Source organism: Anabas testudineus, chromosome 19 (genome assembly GCF_900324465.2).
Source record: "Anabas testudineus chromosome 19, fAnaTes1.2, whole genome shotgun sequence".
NCBI lineage: Eukaryota > Metazoa > Chordata > Actinopteri > Anabantiformes > Anabantidae > Anabas > Anabas testudineus.
In genome coordinates, this window is record NC_046628.1 from 13307177 (window position 1) to 13332101 (window position 24925).

A 24925-nucleotide genomic window follows, 5' to 3' on the forward strand; every position below is an offset into this window, starting at 1 on the left:
AAGATGACAATGTCATGATTCATCAGGCTCAAAGTGTGAAAGAGTGGTTCAGGAAGCATGACATTAACCCCATTGAGAATCTGACTCTACGATCATCAATACAAGATCTTGGTTAAAATTAATGCTACTCTGGACGGGAATAAATGTTGTGACATTGCAGAAGGTCATTAAAACAGTGCCATAGTCAATGTGTGCTGTAATCAGAGCTAAAGGCAGTTTTCTTTTTTTCCTCTTTCTTGACTGGCAGTGTATATGCAAAGTACTTCAGTAACATATGGGCAGAAGGTCTTTTCTGCATAGTGGTATTATAACTTTAAGTAAAGAATTGTAGTATTTAATTATATTTTTCTTCCAGTCCTGAAATAGTAAATTTAAAAAGTTACAAGAAAACAAATGTGATAAAATCTTTAGACAAAAGCAGCAAAAAAAGGTGAAAAAATACATTGACAGACTTTGTACTGCCTATTAGTAATACTACATCGCTCATAATGCTGCTTTCTGTTAGTGCGTTTTAAATTCTATTAGCATCAAGTTAACAGAGTAGTCAATGGCACACTGTCACTGACTGCCGACAATGTCAGGAGTTACTGCAGCTTTATTTTACATTACACACTAAACACAAACATTCAGGGAGGGCAGAATAGACTCATATACATATTCTGAGTCTAAAAACCTATGGAAGCTCATTTCCGCCAGTAGAAAGAAAAGTTTGTCCAAAAATAAATACATTTTGTAACTGTGTAAAATATTTTAATAGTGGAATTTTAATAATCAGACATATCCCAAAAGCTGCCTGATTTATGCTAATTACAAGTCACTTTTTCTGCTGTTTTCAATAAGTAATACAATCCACTGCAGCAGGGGTTTCGTCTGATCCCCCTTTTCTCTTGGATGGGTTCCCTCTAAAAAAAAAAAGATCAACAGCGCTCATGTGTGACTGAGAGCAGCCACTAAGCAAATTTATTTCTCAATTACTTGGAGGCTATAAACATTTTGTAAGCAATCATTTAGGTTTTTCTGAGTTATGAGGCCAATATATTTGATTGTGGATTCTTTCTTCAGGACTTAGTTTATCAGTTCAAATTCAAATTCATAGCAGAAACCATTCGCGTGTGTTGCATTTTTCTGACTTTGCTCCCTCAGACATGAAATTGTCTCCATGATGAATCCAAATTGTGTAAAATGGTAAAAAAAGACAAAAGTGAGACCACACCAAACCTGCTGACTTGTTCAACATGTATATGTTTTAATACTCAACCATGATTCAGCACACTGAGGTACAGCTGATGAGTTTAACACTGGTAACGAAGGCTTACATCTTAAACACTTCACACTTTTTCCTCGCAGTTCCAGCTGTAGACATACAGTATTTACATCCGCCTACAGGATCTGCATGACAAAGCATCAATTCTCAGCAAGGAACGGAGCAGTGTTCGGCTCAAGTTTATGTACAGGGTTGTAACAACAGGTGTCAGACGGGTCCGTGTTGTAGAAACAGCAGTTGCAGGTTACAAGATGCTTTCACGACACAATGGTTCACAGTACAACAAAGCACAAGTCCGTACATTTATAGCAACAGTATAAAAAGAACCATCAGAGGCCCTGTTAGCCAACAACCGGTGGCCTTTTGAAAATAGAGCAATGTCTCCATCTTCTGGTTGCATCACTCATTTGCTCAGAAATCAACAACAGACAACATTGAACTGTTGGGCTATCTAATTCAGTCAAGAATGAACGCATTACACATACTATCTAAAGTCTGGAGTAGTAGCTATCTATCCATCTATCTGCCTACCGATTTATCTACCGAGAGCCATCTGCTGGAATTAGTACAAAAACATATTTTACACCCGACAGTCACAGCTTCCAATGGCTTTGAAAGAAGAGTATTTTCCTGTACAAAGACCATACCAGTGTTTTTGCATGTTTTAGCTCATTAATTTCTGACAAATACTGCAAATTATGTACACTGGGTGTAACTGCTGACAAAACCATACTGTAATGTTTGAGATTTTTATTGTATATTTTTTATAAATACTTATTATTTCTAGGCAGCCTGTGTTTGCCGTGTTGCTTTGGAGTTGAAATCACTCTGCAGATTGTTCCTTTGATCTTCTCAGCAATTTAAAGCTCGTATGATTGGTAATAAACATGCTAAATCACTGGTGTGGTCCCAGGTTAAGTAGCTTAGTCATGGTCTAAATGAACAACAGCACTTTCACCAGTAAAGGTATAAGACAACAGCCTGAAGAGACGAGCCCTATTTGTAAAAAGTAACATCACCCACATCTGAATTTTGATCAAAACTTAACTTGGGACAAACAAGCTGCAGAGATTTGGGGTTTATCTACATTAACAATCTCAGAGGGTCAGTGATGATATGCTGTCAACCTTTAAATTAGATGTTTATGTGGTTAGTTAGAGAAAACACACATTAATAGCTGGATTTTAGCATAGATTCTAGTGTACCCATCTTAAAAGTATCCCCAAATATTTTAATGCTAGCACTATTGTCCATGAAATTCATGCCATGCCGATTTTTTTGCCCGTGATCAGCATGCTGATAAATCTTCCAGGCTCAACCAACTCATCAGTCATTGTTCTGCCTCTTAATAGGCTGTAACTCACATAAAAAGCACCACAGATCACCCACACACTCTGTCATCCTGGCAGCTCAGGAGGGTCTGCCCACACTGCTGTACTCTTCCGACGATTAGCAACCGCTAAAGAGAAAAGACTTGGGATTCACAACACAGAGTTCAGATTTGAAATGAGCACAGAGACGGCTGTTTGCACTAACTTAAGTTTGGAGCATCTTTTCTTTTCATTTGCCGTTAAAGTTAAGTTTCTTTTCACCCTCCTCCTCCTCTTCCTCTTCCTCAGGCGGTCACATGGCACAGATGGTAAGCCAATGGCATGGCCTCAATCAGGCCAGAAATTGTGTGTTTGCGTCCCCTACATGGTGGTTATGTGTGTTTTTGGTGTGTGTGTGTTAACATGCTGATTAGTGTGTGAGTGATGAGTGTGTTTTTCTTTAAGCTCATTGATTTCATTTGTTTGTTGCTGATTATGTGCGTCTTTGGGTTTGCCATGCACCTGGAAATATTTATCTCTGCCCTCGCTGTGTGTGTGTTCCTCGCGAGTGTGTGTTAGATCATTGTGTGTCAAAGCTTCCTGCGTCTGTGTGTGTGCGTGCGGTTCCCCCGGGTTTGCTCTTGCGTTGATGACCTCGTCAATCCAGCTCCTGAAGCGGCTGACTCGGGTGTAGAGTGCAGGAGAGGAGGAGACAGCGCAGCCGTAACCCCCAGCGACAACCCCGGTGAGGACCCATCGACCTGTCTCCTCCTGACACTACCAGCCCGCCTCCAGAGTTTCCTTGACAACTGTCACCATGGAGGAGGCTGGTGTCTGGAGGACTGCCAGCACACAGGGTACCATGGCTGGAGAAGCTGTCGCCATAGCGCTTCTTACACTGCCATGACGACATGAGAGGGACCCAGGATGCAAGAACTGAATCTGGGAGAGATGATGAAGATGAAGGTTAGTTAGAGAATGAAAACAAGTAGACTATTTATGTTCTTTTATCAAGCAGGAAGTCCAAGATTAAAGTCATGCTAACACCTTCTTGAACAGTCACTGTCATTAGTTTTGCAGAAATTTGGTCATAATATACATTTTTTGTTCAGTTCAAATTTCCCAAAAGTTCCTATAAAATCCATGTTTCAGTCATCTTGCTCTCTCTCTGCTGTGATACTGATGGTGCCAGATGAAAAGTTGGACATTCACCAGAGTCATTAAGATTCTGGGGAACACAAATGTCAGTCAACCAGCTGCTGAGATACAGTATTTCATTCTGGTCCAAGGGGGTCCTGATGATGCCAAACGTTCATCAGTTCCTCCTCCACTTCTCAAAAGCAAAGATTTACAGCTTTTCTTACATTTCATAGAAATGAATATGAATTCTGTTTATTATGAACTAAACTTTCATCTTTAAAGTGAACCTGGTGAAAATTATTATTGACAAGTTGGTTACACACTGATATATGTGATTTAATAAAGACAAATACATGAAGTATAGTTTTCTCCAGTTCAGTTTAGCGATTTCATTTTGTTTTTGTTTGTTTCTTTTGTGTGACATCTGTTGTCCACACGTGGGAGAGCAGTGTTACAAAGGAAGTTTTAATCACAGTGTTATTTTTAGATATGCCCTAATGTTGTCATTTAAAAAATGACCACGTACCTGGTCCCGTCCAACCGGCCGTAACCATGACAACACAAGATGATGGACTATTTCCCCCTGGTGCTGTGTCTGCAGCAGGAAGGCATGCTGCATTGGTGTTTGGTTCAAAGGTCAAACAAAGACCCTTGGTGCTGGGCAGCCTCAACAAAGCCAGATCGTGTCCTCCACTCTGACCCTTGAACTTCTTGTGAACCACCACCTGCTCTGGGGTGAGAGTCTGCGTCGACGCCCCAACACGCACCACGTACCTGGATGGATCGCTGCCAAACCTGGAGGGAAGAAGAGGTGAAAAGATGGTAAATTAGTTGATGTGCAGTGGTCCCACTGTACTGTGGATTCCTTCAAGACACTGACTGATTTACAGCTCTGTGTTGGATTTACCTGCTGATACAGTATGCAGACGTCAGGGCCCAGCAAGGACTAATCAGAGTGCCGCTGCAGAGAGGACCACCATCTTCTCCTTGGGACTGAAGCCACACTGACACCTGCCACGGCCACGTAGTCCTACAAGAGAACGGCAAGAGTTTCAGATGCTCTGTTTTCAGTGTTTACTCCCCCACAGTAGCTACTGAATCACTGTTTATGTATTTACAACTACACAAAAAACTAAAGCAGGAAATGTAGAATAGTACTAGTATTTAGAGAAACAAATCAATAAAAACATCTTTTGAACATGCAGACATCGCCAATCATCTGAAGAAACACTAATAATGCTATGATGAGTGGTTTTATTTGTGTGTATGTAAACAAGGATGAGCAAAGCGATACACATTACTGCAGGCTCTGCCATGTAATTCCACTAATTGACACTTGGTGGCATTAACACAACAAGACATGATACAGTAATGATACAGTAATAATTACAGTCCCACAATCAGTAATGATACAGTTAATCAGGACACCCTAACACACAGGCTCACACATGGACATACTTTACTGCTAAATTAGATTCTACATCTTACCTGAGCATGTTTTCTTCTCCCTGATTCTTCCTCTTGCTCTCTTCCTCTACCAACTTCCTCAGCCCACAGCTCAGCTCTTTAGATTTGACCTGTACCACTGGCTGCTGTTGTGTTACGTCACACCTCACCCCTGCATCCTCACGGCGTCTGCAGCCTTGTGTGCTCTGGCCCAGAGAGGGGCACTCTCCTAGGAACTCCTCCTTCCCCGTGCACCTCACCTGGTCCAGGTGTATGGGTCCTTTCCCTTGACCGAAACCTTTTGCTGCTAGCGCTCCACCGCTGAAAAGAAATACATGTGTGGGAGAGATCATGAATTTCTGTGCCACTTACTTGTTATTTGACTTAATTTTTCTTCCATGCACATGAACATTAACCTGTGTCCAAGTTGTCGACACACTACGGCTGCATTCAGGTCGTTCCAGCCTGAGTCACAAATACTCCCCCAGTCACCATGGAGATAGACCTCGACTCGACCCTCCTTCCTGCTGCTGCCACCCACAAGACGCACTAGGGGACCTGACAGATAGACAGATACTTATTGATACTCATGTCTGACGGTGAGTTATATGTCTGCTTACAGAGTAAAATGTGTCATCTGCATCATGGCATGATTTTATTCAGCCTCTATTCTTATTCTAATGTGTGTGTTGAAAGGAGCTGAAGAACCTCCGGGGAACTGAGACGGTAAACACCACTTAATTCTCTCTGCTGTCAACATCTGGCATCTAAACTGTACGGTCAGAAGTACAATATTTTCATACTGTGTAGCAGATCGAAGTGGCGTCATCTGCAGATACATTTGGAATGACAAATAGCAAAAGTAGATTCTGATGCTACTTCTGCTTGAGTTTACTGAAGTAAAGAGTAAAGGTAGTAAACAGCCCATAGGTGTAGTAGTCAAGTTTTTTCATAGTCTGGCTGACTAATACTTATTTGTCCTCCTTTACCTGTCGAAGGTGCGATGACCGGCACCTCATTGGTCTCTTGGCTGAACTGGCTCCTGCAGCGAACGCCAACATCCTCACTGTGGGAGCAGTCAGTGCGACCCCAGATCCCATGTTGACAGTCCAGCAGCGAAGTCTCAGTTCCTTCGCAGTGGACGTCATCCAGGAGGATCAAACCGACGCCCTCCCCAAATGTCCCATCTGATACGACCTCAGCGTGACCCCTGAAGGTCGAGAAGAGGTTAATGTCTACTCTTGTAAAAGGTGGTGCCAATATTTGTAAAGTGAAAACAAGTCTTTTGATATTGATATTACTGCATGTGCTGTAAAATCAATTTCAACACAGCAAGAAGACTAAACTGTATTTGTGTCCCAAATGTCCACCATGCATAACAGGAGGTAGAAAACAAAGTCATACTTCATGGAGTGCATGAGTGGGGAAACCTCTTCAATACACAAAATTATTGTACCAATACAGCAGTTAAATACATGTATTGTAGTGAAGGAGAAATAACTACTGCAGTAACAATTATAACACAAATATGAATAATATGATAAAGTCGGAGTAACAAAACGAGAATAGTGGCTGATGATGACGATTTAAAGAAGATTCAGCTCTTCATATCATAAAAAAGAGGTGACATGTTGAACCACTAGAGGACAGCAACGTTCTCTAAGTGTGTTAAATTAGTTTGTCTAAAACATGAAATATTTAATATAATCGCATCAGAGTTTTAATAAATAATAAGCATATTCCTTTATTCTACTTCCCTTTCAGATCCTGAACAGGGTTTACCTTTTGTTTGTTTAAGCCAGCATAATGTTTATTTGCACAATTTTAATTAATATCCCACAGAGTAAATAAACTAAACACACTTTTTCCAGCATTTTACTGTTTAAATTCTTAATAATAGGTAGTTATCAATGTGAAAAAAACAGTTACAGCAAAGAAGGGATGAATAGGAAAACACTGTTTCTGCTAACAAATAGAAATGCACAGCAGTAAAACAGCAAGTATCACCTGACTCTGTTGTTGTAATGATGGAATTAGTACTGTTGAAATGTGCATTATACTGAGCTCATCGTGCCACTACTGTGTTTTTAACATTTGTATTTGCTGCTCACACCCCTGGTTTTGCATATGAAATATTTATTAGTCCTGACTGGTGCGTATAAATGTGTGACCCCCCTGCTCACCTCGAATCAGTTAGAAGAACACAAACACAAAAATCTACAATAAAGGACTTCAAAAACATGATGCTGGTTACGTAGTGTCATACCTGTAGCCCAGCTGTCTGCAGACCACCTCAGCATGCTGCTGGGTCCAGTGGTCATCACACACTGTGCCCCAGTCGCTGTTGTGAAACACTTCAACGCGACCTTCCCAGGGACTGTCTCCTCCCACCAGACGCACCACACCATCTGAAACAGTTTCACAGTGCGGCTTGTATTAAGTCCTTCACTGTAAATCACTTAATGCAAATGAAAATCAGTAGGGCAAGATATAAATATAGATGCAACATAGGTTTTATATTAATTATTAATGTTAACATGGATGATGGGAGTTAGCTGCTGTTTAATGACAGTAGATATGTTACCTCTCAGTTCCCATAAATCCTGTTTCTGCTGTCACAGAGGATGTTGCTGCTTCAAGCAGCAATGATTTATTGATGTTCAAAGGCTAAAAATAGCAGCTTTATGAAGCATCAGTGTGTACAGTAATGTGTGTGTATTTGTGTACTGTATATGTACCTGTATAAGGGCTGCAGGAGACCCCAGCATCCTCCATGTGATCACAGTTGTGCTGCTCCCAGGCGCCATGGGGACACTGATCCAGGAAGAGTTCATTTCCTGTGCACTTCACAGCATCCAGCAGGATCGGGCCTGAACCCTGACCAAAGTGAGCCCATGACCAGGCCTTCGCCACGCCCCTGCAACACACACAAAAGAATCTAAATCTAAAATCATCCAAATAAATAATAAATAGTTGCAACAGGGATGTTTTTGCTTCAAGTGGTGATGATTTATTGATGCTGAAAAAAGCACTATGTGTGTGTCCATGCATTTTAGCTCCTGCAGACAGTAAACCTAGTATAAACTCTAAATACGTTTTAAGTCTGCATAAAAACACATCTAAAATAAAAGGACTCTAGAAAACTAGATGTTGATGTTTTCAAACATCTCCCTTTAATAAGGTTTATAATTAATTAAATAAATTTTTGAGTGAAGTGGTTACAGCAGATGTGTGGTTACTGCTGTATTTGTTGAACTTAAACATGCTCAGTGGCAAGGGAGTTTGTTTTTTCAGGTTGAGAACAGAAAATGTGTAAATGTTTGACACACATACCTGTTGCAGACAACAACAACCATTCAGGTGGGAAAAACAAATCTTTTTCACTCAATTTTCTCTTTAAGTGTCAAAACACATCAGTGCCTGTGTGCAGCTGTGTGAGAATCTGTGCATCAGGACATTTATTTATTATTTACAAGCACAAACACAAGTGATGAGCCGTCCCTTGGTGTTTGAGGAGATGAAATACGACCTCATGTTGAACATGGAAGGATTTCTCTCTCTTCACAGCTACAATGTCATCACTGTTTGACACTGAAAGTTGTCTGGGATGTTGCACATCTCTGCAGGGTATTTAATGTGTGTGAGGAGGGAACACCTGCACACATTCAGATGAAATCTGCCCAAAAAGAGGCGTTTTCTGGAGACGATGGAAGCAAGAAGCTTATTTCACTTTGTTTCTTAATGGGATTTTAAGGAGCGTGGATGTGTTTTTTATTTATTTTATGTAATGTAGCTTTTTTTATTCAAAGTTCCCCAAGAGTAGCAACATCTTTATTTCCTGTCCCTATGAAATTAGACTGTCAGCTCATAAAGATCAGGTTCAGCTCCAGAAATCATGACAGATTTCAGATAGAGAGGTGTGTTCATCTGACTAAAGACCACAGTGAACCATCTCTTCTGTCCCCGCTGCTTTGACTTGCTTTTTAATAAGGCCAAACTGGAACAGTTTCTGGGTCACCCGAGGAGGGAGGAGTGCGAGTGTGAGATGTTGAATTGGATAAGGAGTTCTTTTTTTATAAAATACATTAAATGATATTGAACACAAGCTGGAACAAACACAGCAGGTGAGTGGGCAAAGCATCTGTCAGTATCTATGGTGTTTGTTTCCTGCAGTTTGCATATTTATTTATGCTCCTCATTAAAAGGATGAACTTGGTGTTATTGTCTTTTCACTTCCTAATAATTCCCATGAAAATACAGAAACCTAAGACTAACAAGTGTTATCTGTGCAGCCAAAGCGTAAAGTGACACCATGGAAATGGACCTCTACCTTACAATTTTTTAGAATTATTAACAATTAATCTTAAATGTAGAGCTCCTCAGCACTGTGTATGATTTGATGTGTACAGTAGAAATGTCAACACACATATATGAAAATGTACGAACCCGAAACCAAGCTGCCTGCACACCACCTCGGCATCCCTGTCATCCCACTGGTCATCACAGACGGTACCCCACCTTCCTGCATGAAACACCTCCACTCGACCTTCAAAGTCTTCCTCACCTCCGACCAATCGCAACGGAGGAGCACTGCCTACGAAGCACAGAGGAATGAATGAGATTCAGCAGCATCCCCCTTTCCTGCCCTAGATGGGAAATGTTCAGGCCTGACGCTCTGGAAGTCACACTGACCTTCTGGTGGCACACACACCACTCCTGCCTCGTTTCCATGGCTGCAGTCACCGGTGACGAACGTCCGACTCCGGCACTTGCTCAAGGTGTTCTCGTCACCACGGCAACCAAGTCGCTCGTAGTGGAAGAGGCCGGAGCCTGAGCCAAACTGTGATTGCTGCAGCGCTGTGCCAATGTCACTGTTCAGACAAGAACCAATTCACTCAATGACAGAATGTAACTGAATAGATTTACTCAAGTACTGTACAAATGTGAGAGTAAAACTATTTTGTTAATAGTTTAAGTCACTTTTTTTGCAAAACTGCCAAAGAAATCATGGTTCCAGCTCCTCGAATGTGAAATGTAAAATGCATATCAGAAATAATATAATGATAATAATATAATATATAACAATATCACACTCAGTGGGTCAATTTTATTATTACGGTACTTATTTAATACTTTTACCACCTCCACTACTGGTCAAACCTACCTGAGACTCAGCTGCCTGCAGATCACACTGGCATCTCTGTCTGTCCAGTGGGAGTCACACACCGCACCCCACTGACCATTCAGATAAACCTCAACACGGCCGCTGTTGGAGGACGAGCTGCCGACCAAACGAGCAGCACCTAAACGTCCAAGAGAGAAGTTTAATATTCAGAAAACATAAGTGTTCTGCACTATTAGTGAGATATTATGAAAACCTGCCTCGTTGTGCACACGAAGGCCTAAATAATGTCACAAAATGAATAAGAAATAATGAATTTATGTTCATTGTTATTTAACTCTTTAACTATAATTTTTAATTAAATATCTTTCGTCTTTTGTGATGAGATTTTAATTCTTTTGTTTTCACTCTGCATGTTTTATTATGCATTGTAGTAGTAGTATTTCATACCCCTACTTTAGTGGTGTTATAAAATTAAAGAGTACTTTATATTATAAATAATATAAGCTACTTAGTCACATCCTGGTAATCTGCGGTCGTACCCTGGTGGCAGTCACAGTACGCCCATCCAATGGCTCCTGAGTTTTGTCTGAAGAAACACCACGGGTTGGACTCTCGGTCCGGGTTCCTGCAGTAGCTGTGGTCACCCAGACCTCGTCCGGGGTACTGCATGACATAGTCTGGAAACTCCGTCCACTTCAAACAGGGGGCGCCAGAGTCCGTCTGGGACACTGTGCCATTGTAGTATCCCAACTCAGTGAATCCCTCAGAGCAGGACAGAGGCACTGCACAGAAACGGGCGAAGGGAAGAGAGAGTGAGCGTTGAGGAGGATGGAAGAATATGATGATGAGTATGAATATGATGAAAGGAATATCAGGAGGATTTGGGTCATTGAGGACAACGTGAATAACAGGGAGTGAAGTGGAGAAAGAGAAGTGAGAGGAATGAGGGGTTGAATTGCTCTTATTCAAATCACTTTATCTGCATGTTTGCATTTTATCTGAACATAAAAGCTTACATGGATCATTATTATATCCTGTCCACTGCTACAGCAGGATCCTGCCTAATGCACTCACCCCAGTGATCCTCACTGAACTGGAGAATTTCCATTACCTTAAACCATCCTAACTCAACATAGTGGTGACCAGATACTGCCAGTAAAATACTCCAAGAAGAGTGAATGTAAGAGTGCAGCTTACACGGACTGAAGTCATAGAGGAAAGGAATAGTGTGGCAGAACATAACAAGAAGTAATGCACGTAAAGCCACAACACAAACTGCAAGGTGCAAATAGCTGTAAAGGTGCAAAGTTGTCAGGACTTAATAGAGTGTTGATGTTGTGAGTGAAATTAAATTCATAGTTTGTGCATTCTTGGACCCCAGAGGATGAACAGGATAATAATAATAATATAATAAGTAAAAATAATTGATACTTCATTAATCCCCTCGGTGGAATTTTTTATGAATATACTGATTGCGGTGATGCACTGTATATTTTTCCTATTTTTTCTAGCATCACCATCTGGTTGACATTCTTTTAGTGAAACGTCTTTTGACACCAATTGGAAGGATTTGTTAATTTTGCACAGATATCCATGAGGCCTAATGATTTTGTTGATAGACCATCACTGTCTCGCTCCTGTGCTTGGTAGAAAACCTGCTCCACCTCCTAGGTCAGACATTCACGTCAACTTCCTTCTACCTTCTCTCTATTGTTGTTCAACAGCTGCAACACTAATGACACTCCCATCAGCCTCAGCTGTTGTGTGTATGCTCAGCGCTAATTGGCAAATGTTAGCATGCTAATATTAGGCCTACACCTGAGAGTATGAGTCATGCTATTCTTGGGATATATAGGTACAGCCTCTCAGAGCTACGTGTGCTATTTACATGTGGTGTCTTACATTCCTTAAAACTGCATGTGCATGTGGGTTTTTCACATTTATATTGTGTTTCAGGTGTTATTAAAATAAATTAGACTGTATTTAGGTTCCTAAAATATATATATATAGTATAAAATATAAGTATTTAAGCTTTGCTACACCAATTCTCAGAGAAATTGTTTCCTTTTTTTATTATATGTATATTATGACATCAATTATGATATGATGACATAAATTAATTAATACAGTATATTGCACCATTATTAAATTATTCATTACAACAAATTTTTTCTCAGTTTATGAATATTATAATTTGAAAAGGCCTAGTTTGTTTAGTAAATATTGAATGCTTTGGGGTTTCATACTGTCACTTTGAAACTTTAATTATACACAACATTTATATGTCACAAACATCATCTTTCTTTCCTCCTGTCATTTCTTCAATTTATTTATTTTATTGTCTTTCTTATTTCCTTTTTTTCAAACAATTTCACAACAATTCAAAAAAAGGAAATGTTTTTTTTTTTTTAATCCTCCAGAAACAGTGAATGTTAAAGCTTCTATTTATAATGATGACACATGTTTTTCCCTTGTGATGTTTCTCCTACAGTGAAGCTTTAAAGGTTTTTGAGGCCAAGCAGCTACTAAACTATGATTAATGATGGAGGTGCTTCAGTAACCAGGACCAGTCTTATCTCTTCAACACACACAGCTTGGTCGTCCTGGAACATTATCTACGCTGAGCAACCCCTATGCCCACTTCGCCCTCACACACACACACATACAGAAAGAGAGGTTTTACTGCAAAGAAACACACAAATACAGTACAGTGCAGCCAAGCACAGAAACACACAGGGTCCAATTTGGAGAAAGATAAGAGAGAGAGCAGGAGAGGGACACAATGAAAGCACTGGAGAGCCCAAGTGACAGGAAATCAATCAGACAGGAGTGCACTGAACTAAAACAGAAACTTATCTTCAAATACTAAATAATACAGAGCAGACTCAGACAACCCTCACTAGTATGATTTAAAAAAAAGCATCCAGCTACAGGAACAAAGAGGAGTCTGTCCCTTTAAGACACACGACACAGGAGGAAACTGAAAGTGAACTTCTTGGGACACAACTGTCGTTTTTCTTTCTGCTCCAAAGTCAAACACAAACACAAGTAAGTAGACATTTCTCTATTTTTATAATGCAAAATGAAGTTTAGTCAAGCAAACGCGTTGTATAGTTGATAAAATTATAATAATTTCACAAAAACAGTTTAATATAGTGGATTCATCTGAATGGATTTGACCTTTTGAAGTGATGACGACGTTTCCCGATTCGGGATTTAAGGAAAACGTAAGCGACAGCGCAGAGCGACGTTTTCTGTGTTATTATTGTGAAAGGCTATTTGTGCTTTACATTTTCTAAATGCAATATAATCTAGATCTTCTACTGTACATAATGGACATAAGTAAACCGACGCATCATTAGAAATGTATTAAATAATTTACAAATTTAGTAGTTTGGATGTGGAGAAAAACAATAAAATCCCCATTTTATAATTTATAAAGTGCAGACTAATAATATCTAACACACAGGTGCCAAATAAAAACAGAAAATGTCGCATTACTGCTTTAAAGCGCGGGTTTCCCTTAATTTTCCTCTTACTGCAGAATCGGATCTACATCTAAATCGATGCAACGAATACAGCATGCATATTGTTTATTGTTTATTGCTAAAATAATATTCCGGTCTCCATATTCTTATTATTGTGGCTGCTAATGTCCTGAGAGGTGTAACAGGTGTTTGTTTTTGGTGAGAGCAGCTTCTGAATGTCACTGTAGCCTCGTTAAGTACGAAAGTTGGAAAGTCCCTCCTCTGTCCCTCCCATCGCCGAATGATCCTCTGTTAATATATGACAGTTTAACATTCATGTCTTCCATAGCAGAACTTTGCAAGCTATGAATTAACTTATTTGCACAGTGGAAGAAGTTGAGCTACAGCAAATCTACCCTATATAGGTTTTGCTGAACTTCGAATGGCCAAATGAGAACCTAAAAATTTGGCAGCACAAATGCTCCTATAGGTTTACTGCAAAGGGTTTCTACTTGTTTATAGGTCATGCATTACAAAAATTTAAGAAAATACCTCACTATATATGGGAAAGTGCAGGAATATCAACAATGGTTCTCTTGGCCCTTTACATATTTGCAGTTTTGCAGCAAAACAACATTGTTGTCAATTTAACATCTACAATCCATGATAAATGGGCAGACTCCAACATTTGAGGAAGAGTCTCAGTATTCGTAATGCACTTAATTGAACTTTGTTTCTTTGGTTTGGTTTGGTTTTGTTTTGGTTTCCTAGAAATGGCTTCCAGCATCAGTCTCTTATCCGAGGAGCAGTTTCGTTGTCCTATCTGTTTGGAGATGTTAGCTCGACCGGTCTCCACCCCATGTGGACACAACTTCTGCATGTCCTGTATCACAGCCTACTGGAACAACACGCGAGTCTCCCAGTGTCCCATCTGTATGGAAAAGTTTGAAAGGACACCACATCTCAAGGTCAACACTTTCATTTCAGAGCTTGCTTCGCAGTTCATGGCGCTTCAAGTGACAGATGCTCGTATCTGGAGCACAGACGAACAGCAGGCTAACTCTGGCCCTGTGGTGCTGTGTGATATTTGTACTGATGCCCAGCAAGACGCTGTTAAGTCCTGTCTAGAGTGTCTGAGTTCTTACTGCAAGGTTCATCTGGAGCCTCATCACAGAGCTGCTGGACTGAAGAGACACACACTGGTTAACCCTTTGAGAAATTTGGAGAACAGACTCTGCAAGGAGCATAACCGCCTCCTTATATTGTTTTGTAGAAAAGACAAGACTCTGTTGTGTGACGTCTGCTGCAATTCACATCATGTGAACCACAGTGTTCTTCCTGTGCAGAAAGCGTACACAGAGATGAATGATCTGCTGGGAGACACGGAGGGAAAGGTGCAGCAGATGATCCAGGAAAGGCAACAGAAAGTTCAAGCAACGAAGGAGTCAGTAATGCAAAGCAAGAAAGAAACTGCAGATGTGATGGCAGACAGCGTGCAGGATTTAACAGCGTTGGTGTCTGAAATTCAGAAGAGGCAGACAGAGCTTGTAAAGCTGATGGAAGAACAGCAAAAAGAATCAGAAGAACAAGCAGACGCTTTTGTTGTTAGTATGGAGTGTGAGATTACTGAGCTGCAGGGGACATTGATGAAGTTAAGGCAGCTAAAACAGACTGAAGACCAGTTCCGCTTCCTCCAGAACTTCCCCAACATGTGCACCCTACCCCACACCATGGACCTGTCCTCATCCAGTTTAGACAGACGCCCAAAGATACAGCACATACAGAAGTCTTTGAAAAGCTCAGTGTCACAAGTGCGAATGCTGCTGAATAAAATGAACACAGAACTAAACAGATTCTCTGGCGGTGCGGACATGTCGGACAAAGCCACGCTGGCGTACATGCAGCAGTACGAAGTCAACGTGTTGCTCAATCCTGATACAGCTCACCCTCTGCTCATTTTATCTGATAACGGTAAGGAGGTGAGGTACAGTATGGGTTCAGGTTTGTGGGGAAACCAGAACCCGAACCCGAACATGTTTACTGAACATCTGGCTGTTCTGGGACAGAGAGGCTTCTCATCAAGGAAGTTTTACTTTGAGGTGTTCGTCGGCCTAAAGACTGAATGGTGTCTCGGAGTGGCAACCGCATCCGTGCAAAGGACAGGAGGTTTCGCTCGAAGTGTTGACTCTGGACTCTGGGCTCTTTGGTTCCTGGAAGATAAGTTTGAAACCTTCAGTTCTCCAGATGTGACAGTACACTGGGGGAGAGTGGATAGAATTGGAGTGTTTGTGGATTATGATGTAGGTCAGATATCGTTCTATGATGTACAGACGGAAACACTTATTTACTCATTTACAGAGTGTTTCTTCACAGAAGAGCTGTATCCGTACTTTAATCCCTGTGATAATGAGTATGGTTCAAACCTAGATCCAATGGTAATAGTTCCCGTCAGTAGGACAAAGTGAACAGAGGCTTCTGAGACTCAACTGGTACAGTAAAGCCTAATGAGAAGAAGCATCTTCATTTGCTAATATTGTGCCTTAAATCCAATTAAATCCAAACTGTTGTGAGTTATTCACTCTGATTGTGTGCGCCCTCTTATTTTTTTCATCCATATCTGTGTATATGTAATTCTGTTTCAAAAACACTTGTTGAGTGATCACGACTGAAGGATCAACATAATTCATTTATCTATCCTCTGCTGGCAGCTGTGTACTTTATAAATTACCAAAAGGAGGACTTATGACTGAATTTTTGCTGGTATAAAGGATATCACTCTCACTTCTGAGATATTTTAGCTTTAAAAGTGACTCAAACAATCAATTGGATAAAGATAAAAGATGATGAGCATTTAATTTGTATTTATTGTTTATTTATTTTCAGTTTGTACAATAAGTGATTAATTAGATAACTGTATAATTTTAGTGTTGCTAATTTATGCTGTCTTTCAGGCTACAAACAAACTGACAAAATTAAGCTATGAATTATCAGCCTCACACTTTACTGTCCACACACGTACTGTATACGTGTGTTATAATACAGTTACCATACAGATATATAAAGTAAAACCATCCAACACGTTACTCATTCTTTCGTTAACACCTTATTTAGCAACATACATCCACTTAATACAGGTTTATAAGGTTGTAATATAGTTATATGCAGCTACACCTCGATTTTAAGTCTAATTAATGGACAATATTTGTCAGTAAAAACACGAGTACATGCAGTACAGGAACACTTTATAATACTTTGAACTGTTTATTAAATGTTTACATTCTGCTTATAAATGTGAACTATTACTTGTTCTTGTGTGTTAAGCTAAGCAGTGGGGGATAAACAGTTATGTTCAGTGTGACGTGTGTGTGTATTGACTTGGATACCTACAAAATACAATATTTACTTTTATTTCTGTTGTTACGTTCACGTTTATGTTTCTAAATGAACATATGCAAATATGTTTAAGCTGCGAAAGCTCTGTAATGCTCATAAAACATTTAAAGTCAGCTTGATGAAAGTGTAATAAACTGAAAAAGGCCTACGTAATGAAACATTTTCACTTTCTTTCTCAAGCCTCATTCCATCGTACAGCAAGTGAGCGTAGGACATCTTGAAATAACTTTTCTTTCTCAGTTGTTTTTATTTCATTTTCTCTGTCTGCATGTCTGTTTTTCACATTTTAAACTTCTTTGTCTTCCTTCATCTGTGTCCTGCATGTCTCCTCACACACACACACACACATACACACACACACACACACACACACACACACCAATTGCCAGTGCTAACACCCTCCTCATTGCCACAACAACAGTACTCTGCCCATCGCCATGGGAACGCTCAGTCTCCCTGCTCCCATAATCCATTTCCCAGCCACAATGAGAATTTGACACGGTTCACACTCGGAGGCTTACTGTATGGGGGGTGGGTGTGTGGCAACAACATCCTCTACACAAAACACACATTGTAATAAACATTTTCCTCCTTTTGAAAAGATTTTGTGCAGTAAAGGAGAAAAACGTTGCAACAGACGAACATCTTGTGCAATATTTGCTTTTGTTGCTGTTGTGAAAATTAAATTGTTATGCAGATGCTCATAATTTTTAATGAGCCTTGAGGTGGTTTCCACACGCTAATAAAAGCTGGTTGAGCTGGTTTTGATGAGGTGTGTTTGCATGTAATTTTTGTTTGTCTGTCAATGTGTGCACGGCAGATATTTCACCACTGGAAATGAGCTTAAGAAGGAGGAGTTCTTCGCCCCCCACCCCCTCCATCATCACCTCAAGGATGTAGAGAAAGATGAAAAGAGAAAAGAGGAAAATGAAACACAGAGGGGTGAAGGCCACAGGGAAGAGGAGAGGTAAAGCTGAGTGTGGGAGAAGAGCTGAAGCAGGAGGACGAAAACATAAGAGGAGACGAGGCAGCAACATTATGAGTGTCTGAGTCAGAATGTGGGTTAAACTGGAGGGAGAAAACGCATATAGAGCCAAAGAGAGGAGATGATGTAGGCGGAGAGCAAGATGGAGGGAGAAATAAAAACTGTTCGGAGTGTCACCTCCCACCTACCTGAGTTTTGCACCTCATTTAAGTAACTGTCCTCAGCCACCACCTGCACAGTGAGAAGAAAATAGGCGTCAATTTAATGTCATAGTCTCAGTATTTTAATGCAACATTTAAGACAAGTGTAATGCTATTGGTACAGGATCATGGTGATGCTAAAACCAAATGATACACAGCACGATCATCTACATCATTTACACTGTAACTCTAGTTTTTATTTGAGGATGGTGAAATTTGCATATGTCCCTACTATCACAAATTCTACTTTTCCATATCTAGAAAAAAAGCACCAAAAATAAAAGTTGATTTTCTTTCCCCCCATCTTTCACACTTACATTTTTTATAAATCACAATATTTCTATGTTAATTAGTGAATTTTAGAGATTTGCAGTCACTATCAGTGATAACCAACTTACAATTGACTGTCCAAAAAAGAGGAACAACATATTTACTATAAACCACCACAGCTATTAAAGGAAAGAGTCAAAGAAAACGCATTGTCACTACATCCTGAATTTATCCACAAGAGCACAGGACAAATATTCACAGGACTAATATTCTTGTCAACATCTAAATTGTAACTAGGAATGCAGCTTTCAAGTCTTTCTAACAAAGTTCACTTGAGTTTGAGAGATAATGATGACGAGAATGTTGAAGACATGAGTTCATGTTAACTTTGAACTCTGACTACTGAAATGCATTTTCCATTTTAACTCCATGTGAATAATTCTGCAGTCTTAACTAAATCTGCCTCATGATGTGATCAATTGCAAATCTGGACCATCTCATTAGTTTAGTAAAACTAGAATAATCAAGATTATTAGGAGACAGCAAGCATGTTGTACATCTCTTTAAGGATTTACAACACTAAATCTTTGCACCATCTGTAAGAGGAACCTTACACATTTTCACTTCCCTGTCAAAACCAGAATGGCAGAGATCAGGTCAATGGAAGAAAGTATAAGCCAACCAGCTGTGAGAGTGTATTCAGTGTAAACACTCAACACACCTGCACACAAATAGTACTAGACAGTGAGAAGTGATATCTGACAGGAGTGTTTGTTTCATTTTCAGAAACCAGATCGCACCTCTTTACAGTGAAGCACCTCAGAGACCAGGAGAGGACAAGCTGCTGTGTGTATGACGGCAGTCAAATACAACACATTTCACCTTCACACAGGTGAGTCGGCTACAACAGCCCACCACAAACACACACTTACATATCTATCCTTGTTAGGAAGTTAATTGTTTTTAATGAACTCCTCTAGTCCTTTACTCAAGTGTTAACAATCACAGTTTAATCTTAACCTTACTACACCCTCTACTATGACTTAACCTTCAAATGTCCTCTGTCAGAAAGTGAAAATATCCTCACATTCCCAAAATGTCCTCATTTACATGGTGTAAAACTCAAACCAGCCCAAGTACTCTCCCTCTCTCTCTCTCTCTCTCTGTCATACACAGATAAAACCAACATGCAAACACCTCCTCCCAGCAGACTCTGCTCCGCCTAATGATATTAGAGCGGGAACAGGTGACCTGTGGTAGTGAACACGGGTCCTGATATTTCCATTCGTATCAATCACACGGCTCGATTACGACGCTAATCGCTTATGACGCCCTCACAGCTGCGTCCACTGCAATGCTGCGCAAACAAACACAAGCACACAGTCACACAGACTGACACCACAGAGCAGTCTGAGCTTTTAGTCTAAAAGAAATGCTTTAACCTCACTCGTCGCTGGTGGTAAAGTTCGAGAAATTACCCTTTCTGTCTGCAGTAGATTTCTTTTCTCTTCTTCGGTTTTGCCAACATGTCTAAAAGGTTCACAAACCTTCAAAAGCACAATTTCTAACAGGTAAAGTGCTTTTACTTGATGCTTGCCTCTGTCTATTATTAGATGGCAGCTACACAACCTATAAAGGTTTGTGTTTCCAGTCACACCAGAAGTGGGACAGAGAAAAGGGATTTGTGTGTGGGTGAAAGTTTTGTGATGTTGTGACCACTCACTAAAAAGCTAGCAGAATACCTTCATTTTTATGGGCTGTAAGCCGCAATATATTTGATATTTGGTCCTTAAAAAATACTCAAGTAATTATTTGATCATCAAAACAGTTTAACAGTTAAGTTTTGTTATTCTTTACTTTGCTGTCTGTCCTTGTTAGCTCACCAACTCTCTTCATTTCAGACCCTCCCACCTGTTCATCTGCTTCTAATCCCCTATACTTGTTTAGTTATGGATATAATCTTCCTTGTGTGTCTGTTGTGATTTGTTTGCTTTTCAGCGTTCATAGTCCACCTGTTTTTGACCTGCTGCATAGATTTACCCTCTTCCTGCTGCCTCGAGTTTGTGAACTACTATACTTTTCTGTGTTTATCTTCAATTGACTGACTACCTAACCGTCTTTAATCAAACATAACAAAAGCAAAACCACATCAGACCAATCTCTTGTGCTCAAAGTACAAGACTGTCAGATGAGGATTGGCGTGGACACTTCCTTTTTACTTTTATATATTCAGTCAACACAATCATCTGATATGAAATGACAGCACACTGAGGTTCCTTAATTTACTGGTGCAACCACAACTGATCTTCATGAAAGTCAAGCGCTAGAGTCAGACAGCCTTTTATAAACTCACCGCTGACATCAATACATAATCAGTGACATCATCAGCAGGTGAATCTGGGTCAATTTTAGCACATGAAACTAAAAGATACCCCGTCTTTTAAAAAAACATGAGGATTACAACTTTCATAGTGTGTTATGAAAGTATTTTCTAGTACAGAACAAAATTATTTATTACTCATTTTATATAAGCTCTGCACACGCACACACACACACACACACACACTGCACCAAACTTTAAGGCATCATAACGACACTACAGGCTACCTTCCAGACTATCTTCTTAGAATCTACCAGACAAACAGATTTAAAGTTTTGATGCTTTGTGCAGGATGTGTGGATGGATTGTGAGGTGTTTAATGTCTTTCTTAGTTTCATGTGCTCACATTGACCCAGAAACACCTGCTGATGATCTTGTTGATTGCGTATTGAGGACAGGTGTGAGACGTGAGTGCATAAAAGGCTGTCTGACACCAGAATTTGATTTTCTACGAAGAACCTCAGTTGTGGTCGAAACGCTGGTTAAGTCAATCATCTGTCAATATAAAGGCGCCTTGTGTGCAGCTTTGTATCATTGATCTCTTTCATATTGTTGTAGCATGTTGTCGTGACCAGCATGTAGTTTTAGTCTGGGTTCACCGGACCTGTTAAACCTTGTGCAACAAGTACCTTAAAGGAGGAAACTTAGTTGTTAGAGGTTGATTTTGTATTGAAAAGGCAAATATGGGTGCAAATAGTGAACCTTAGGTATCAAACTGTGTTTTACAGGTTTGTAGGCCTTAGACTGGGGTTCAAATCCTGGCTGTAGCCGACCTCCAGTGGCGGTTCTTAGGCAAGACCTCCTTACGCTTACCGTGCCTTTGCCTTGTACCTCACTTGTAAGTCGCTTTGGATAAAATGACTTAAATGTAAATTTATAAATATATTCGTGGAAACTTGAGCAATATTACTTAAAAGGGCATAATTCATGCTACAAATTGACATTTGCACCACAGAACACATGGTAGAAGTACATCGAGACGATGCAAGTGTACAGTACATGTACAAGATGCTCCATGTTGGACTGACACAGGGTGCACTGACATGCAGAGCGTGGGCACCCTGTATGATGGCCGTAATGATTCCACGTAATGGAAAAGAAAGCAGAGCTTGTAGGTTTAACAGGGCAGCTGTCCACAGACAGATAGATGTTCAGGGTCTGGTTCCTCCCAGATTTCCTGTGAACCTCTTTGATGTTTTGTTCTGTTGTTGCAGACAAAAGAAAGTGCTGCTTTGTTCATGAAAAGATTTGTCTAATGAAGTTGAAATGGGAAAAGGAGAAAGGCAGAAACCCATCTGCAGTGAGCTATTTGTGCTACATGCACTGCCGCTTCACTGTTAGTGGATCTAATTAAATCCTGCACATCACTGTACTCCACTAATGACTTCTACACTGACTACACAGCTCATATGCTGCAAATTAACAGGGCACACACACTCTATCATAAAACCTAATAAAAAAAGAAATGAATAAATCTAATGATTTATAGATTGATCATTAATTGATTGCCACTCTGCTCATTACAGATGTGACATGACAAGTCAAAATGATTAATCCGTCTTGTCTCACAGATGACTGAATGTGACCCCAGCTGAAGCTCAGGATGCCCTGACCCACACCTGACAACAGCACCTGCTTCACTAGATTCAGGTCTCAACATGTCTGAGTTGACTGAATTGCACTGACAAGCTTCAACAGCCCGTACAGGGTTCAATCCCACAACACTGCGGGGCAGAGGAGCCACCGCCAGGTTGCTCTCATGATATCCCACCGAGGGGGGTTGGAGATGGAGGGAGGAAGAGGAGGAGGGGGATGGAGGGATCCTGATTGAGACCATTATAAGTGTGCGTGTGCAGCTTGGTGTCCGCTGAACTGGACACTGCGTTTGATTGGCACCAGTCATTAGCAAAAAGGCAGATTAGAGGTGTCAGAGTGTGTGGAGATGCTCTTCCAACGCCCGACCGGCCCCTGCTTTGTTAGAAATACAACCTGAATAAATCAAGGGTGGAGTTATTGTGGAGCATGAAAACATGCATGCGCCTGTCATTAACGCATTAAATTGACCTCAGTTAATAATATAATTATTAATTTAATAATTGACCCAATTAGGGGTTTTTTTTTTTTTTTTTGGTAAATGCAGCAGAAGTCATCAAAGCGTGACTGTCACGGGACATGGCTCCAGAAAAAGGAAAGCATAGAAAATAGGCCACATTGCAAATTCAACCTCATCCTCCTCCTCCTCATCATCCTCAGTCTACAGTACGTACCTCAGCCAACAACGGCAGCCAGAGACAGGCGGTTCCGATCAAGCACAACATTTCCCGGCTGGTTAGAGCCATCCTTCCCGCCCGCTGTGTCCGTGTCATAGGCAGAAAAGCTGCCGCTCCACTCCCATCTCTGTGCCCAACCTGTCCGTGAGGTGAACCTTTATCCTCCGATGTCCCGCTGCCGGAATAAACGTGGGGTGTGATGATGTCGCCTACGCGGGGGAGGGGGGTTACGCACAGAAGACAGGGTGCGGCACTATAAACGGTTCCCGGGATGGAAAACACACACACACGGATCCAATCCTGGGTGAAATAGTGTTGAGCTCTGCAAAAACCTGCTGCCACAAGCATCTCTCTCTGTCTCTCTCCCTCCCTCTCTCTCTTTCTGACACGCAGAGACGCACACATTTTCCCTCTCTGTCAAGTGAATGATCTATTATTGATGAATCGTTGGATTTCACTTTGGTTTCTGCAGGTTAATCGCTTTGGCTGATGTTCCAATGTCAAGTTGAGGCTAAATACAGACAATATGACACGTTTACCTTCTGTAAATCACCTCTTCAGCTGAGTAATGCATGTTAGAAAATCTTTGATTCCTGATGTGTGACAGGATCACGCTTGTTTGGTGTCTTCTTTTGCAAGTTTCTCATATTTTCCTGTGATTAATTGACCAGATGGGACCAGAGATTGACCCAAACTACCTATTATATATAAAACAAAGTAAGTTTTCCATTATTATGGATTGTAATATAATGGGCACCCTTGCCTTCTCCTACAGTCGAATCTTTTTGTGGACCTTTTTGATGGTATATTAGATCTGTTTGTGGTTATTTTGTGTATCTTATCTCTTATTTTATTAGTTTCTTTCCTCATGAATCTTTTTGTGGTTTGTTTGCTTTTTTGGGTTCTGTGTGTCTCTCTCCAATAGACCCATTAACCTGTTCATGTGGCACATACATCATAAGTCATATTCCACTTATTAAGCTGCTGCTGTTAAAGTTAACACCCTGAGCTTCATTGCTGCTTGTGTGTGACTTGCACAGTGACTTTGCTTACATTTACAATTTAAGGAAAAGCATGAAGAATGTTACTGATGGTACAGGGCATTAATGGTTTGATGAAAATTATATAAAATGTTCAGACTCACAAGATTATATAATAATCGATAATTATCGTTGTGAGAAAACATCCAAAACAGGCCGTGGAATTAAAAAATAAAAACAGCACAGCAAAGATTTGGACTGGCAATGACAAAAACAATTCAATAAGATAAAAATAGACATTTTGATTATAGTTGTTGGCAAGATTGTCTGAATTCTTTTGCATTTGAGGCTGATCCAGGAAGACTCAGTACAGATCAGTACAGCTAAAAACAGAGCCAGCTGCCAGGACGTTTTGTCTTCACTCAGCAGTCGGACTGTATTGCCGATGAAAAGTGGTCAGCTCAGCTTTTTCCAACTTGCATGTGTCTTCTTAAACTTAAACTCAGAGCTGCAGAAATGAAACCATGGCCTGTGTTTCTCAGAAGTAGAGATACATAGAACATGAGCACTAAACCTGTAGATATTCAGTTACATTAGACAAAATGAAAGCAGTAGATCCTCATATTTGAGAAGCTCTACATGGGTGTTGTTTGGCATTTCAGATATACATGCTGCACGGCATCTCGGTCGGCGTT

The 24925-nt window shown here is 40.4% G+C and overlaps 2 protein-coding genes across 2 annotated transcripts; one reads left to right on the plus strand and one right to left on the minus strand.

The window, feature by feature from the left end:
- Window positions 1–1031: 1031 nt before the first annotated feature.
- On the minus strand, window positions 1032–23617 carry LOC113156684 (neurotrypsin-like). Its single transcript, XM_026351929.1, is given in 15 exon segments — window positions 1032–3351; window positions 3353–3516; window positions 4241–4509; window positions 4622–4744; window positions 5203–5481; window positions 5577–5718; window positions 6150–6370; window positions 7427–7568; window positions 7899–8077; window positions 9607–9754; window positions 9853–10031; window positions 10325–10463; window positions 10825–11067; window positions 18319–18361; window positions 23248–23617. Coding segments are annotated over 15 exon segments (3018 nt in total). The 5' UTR covers window positions 23599–23617; the 3' UTR covers window positions 1032–2955.
- Window positions 13038–17730, plus strand: LOC113156685 (zinc finger protein RFP-like). Its single transcript, XM_026351931.1, has 2 exons — window positions 13038–13333; window positions 14524–17730. The coding sequence occupies exon 2, from the start codon at window positions 14526–14528 to the stop codon at window positions 16215–16217; it is 1692 nt and encodes a 563-aa protein (XP_026207716.1). The 5' UTR covers window positions 13038–13333; window positions 14524–14525; the 3' UTR covers window positions 16218–17730.
- Window positions 23618–24925: the final 1308 nt, after the last annotated feature.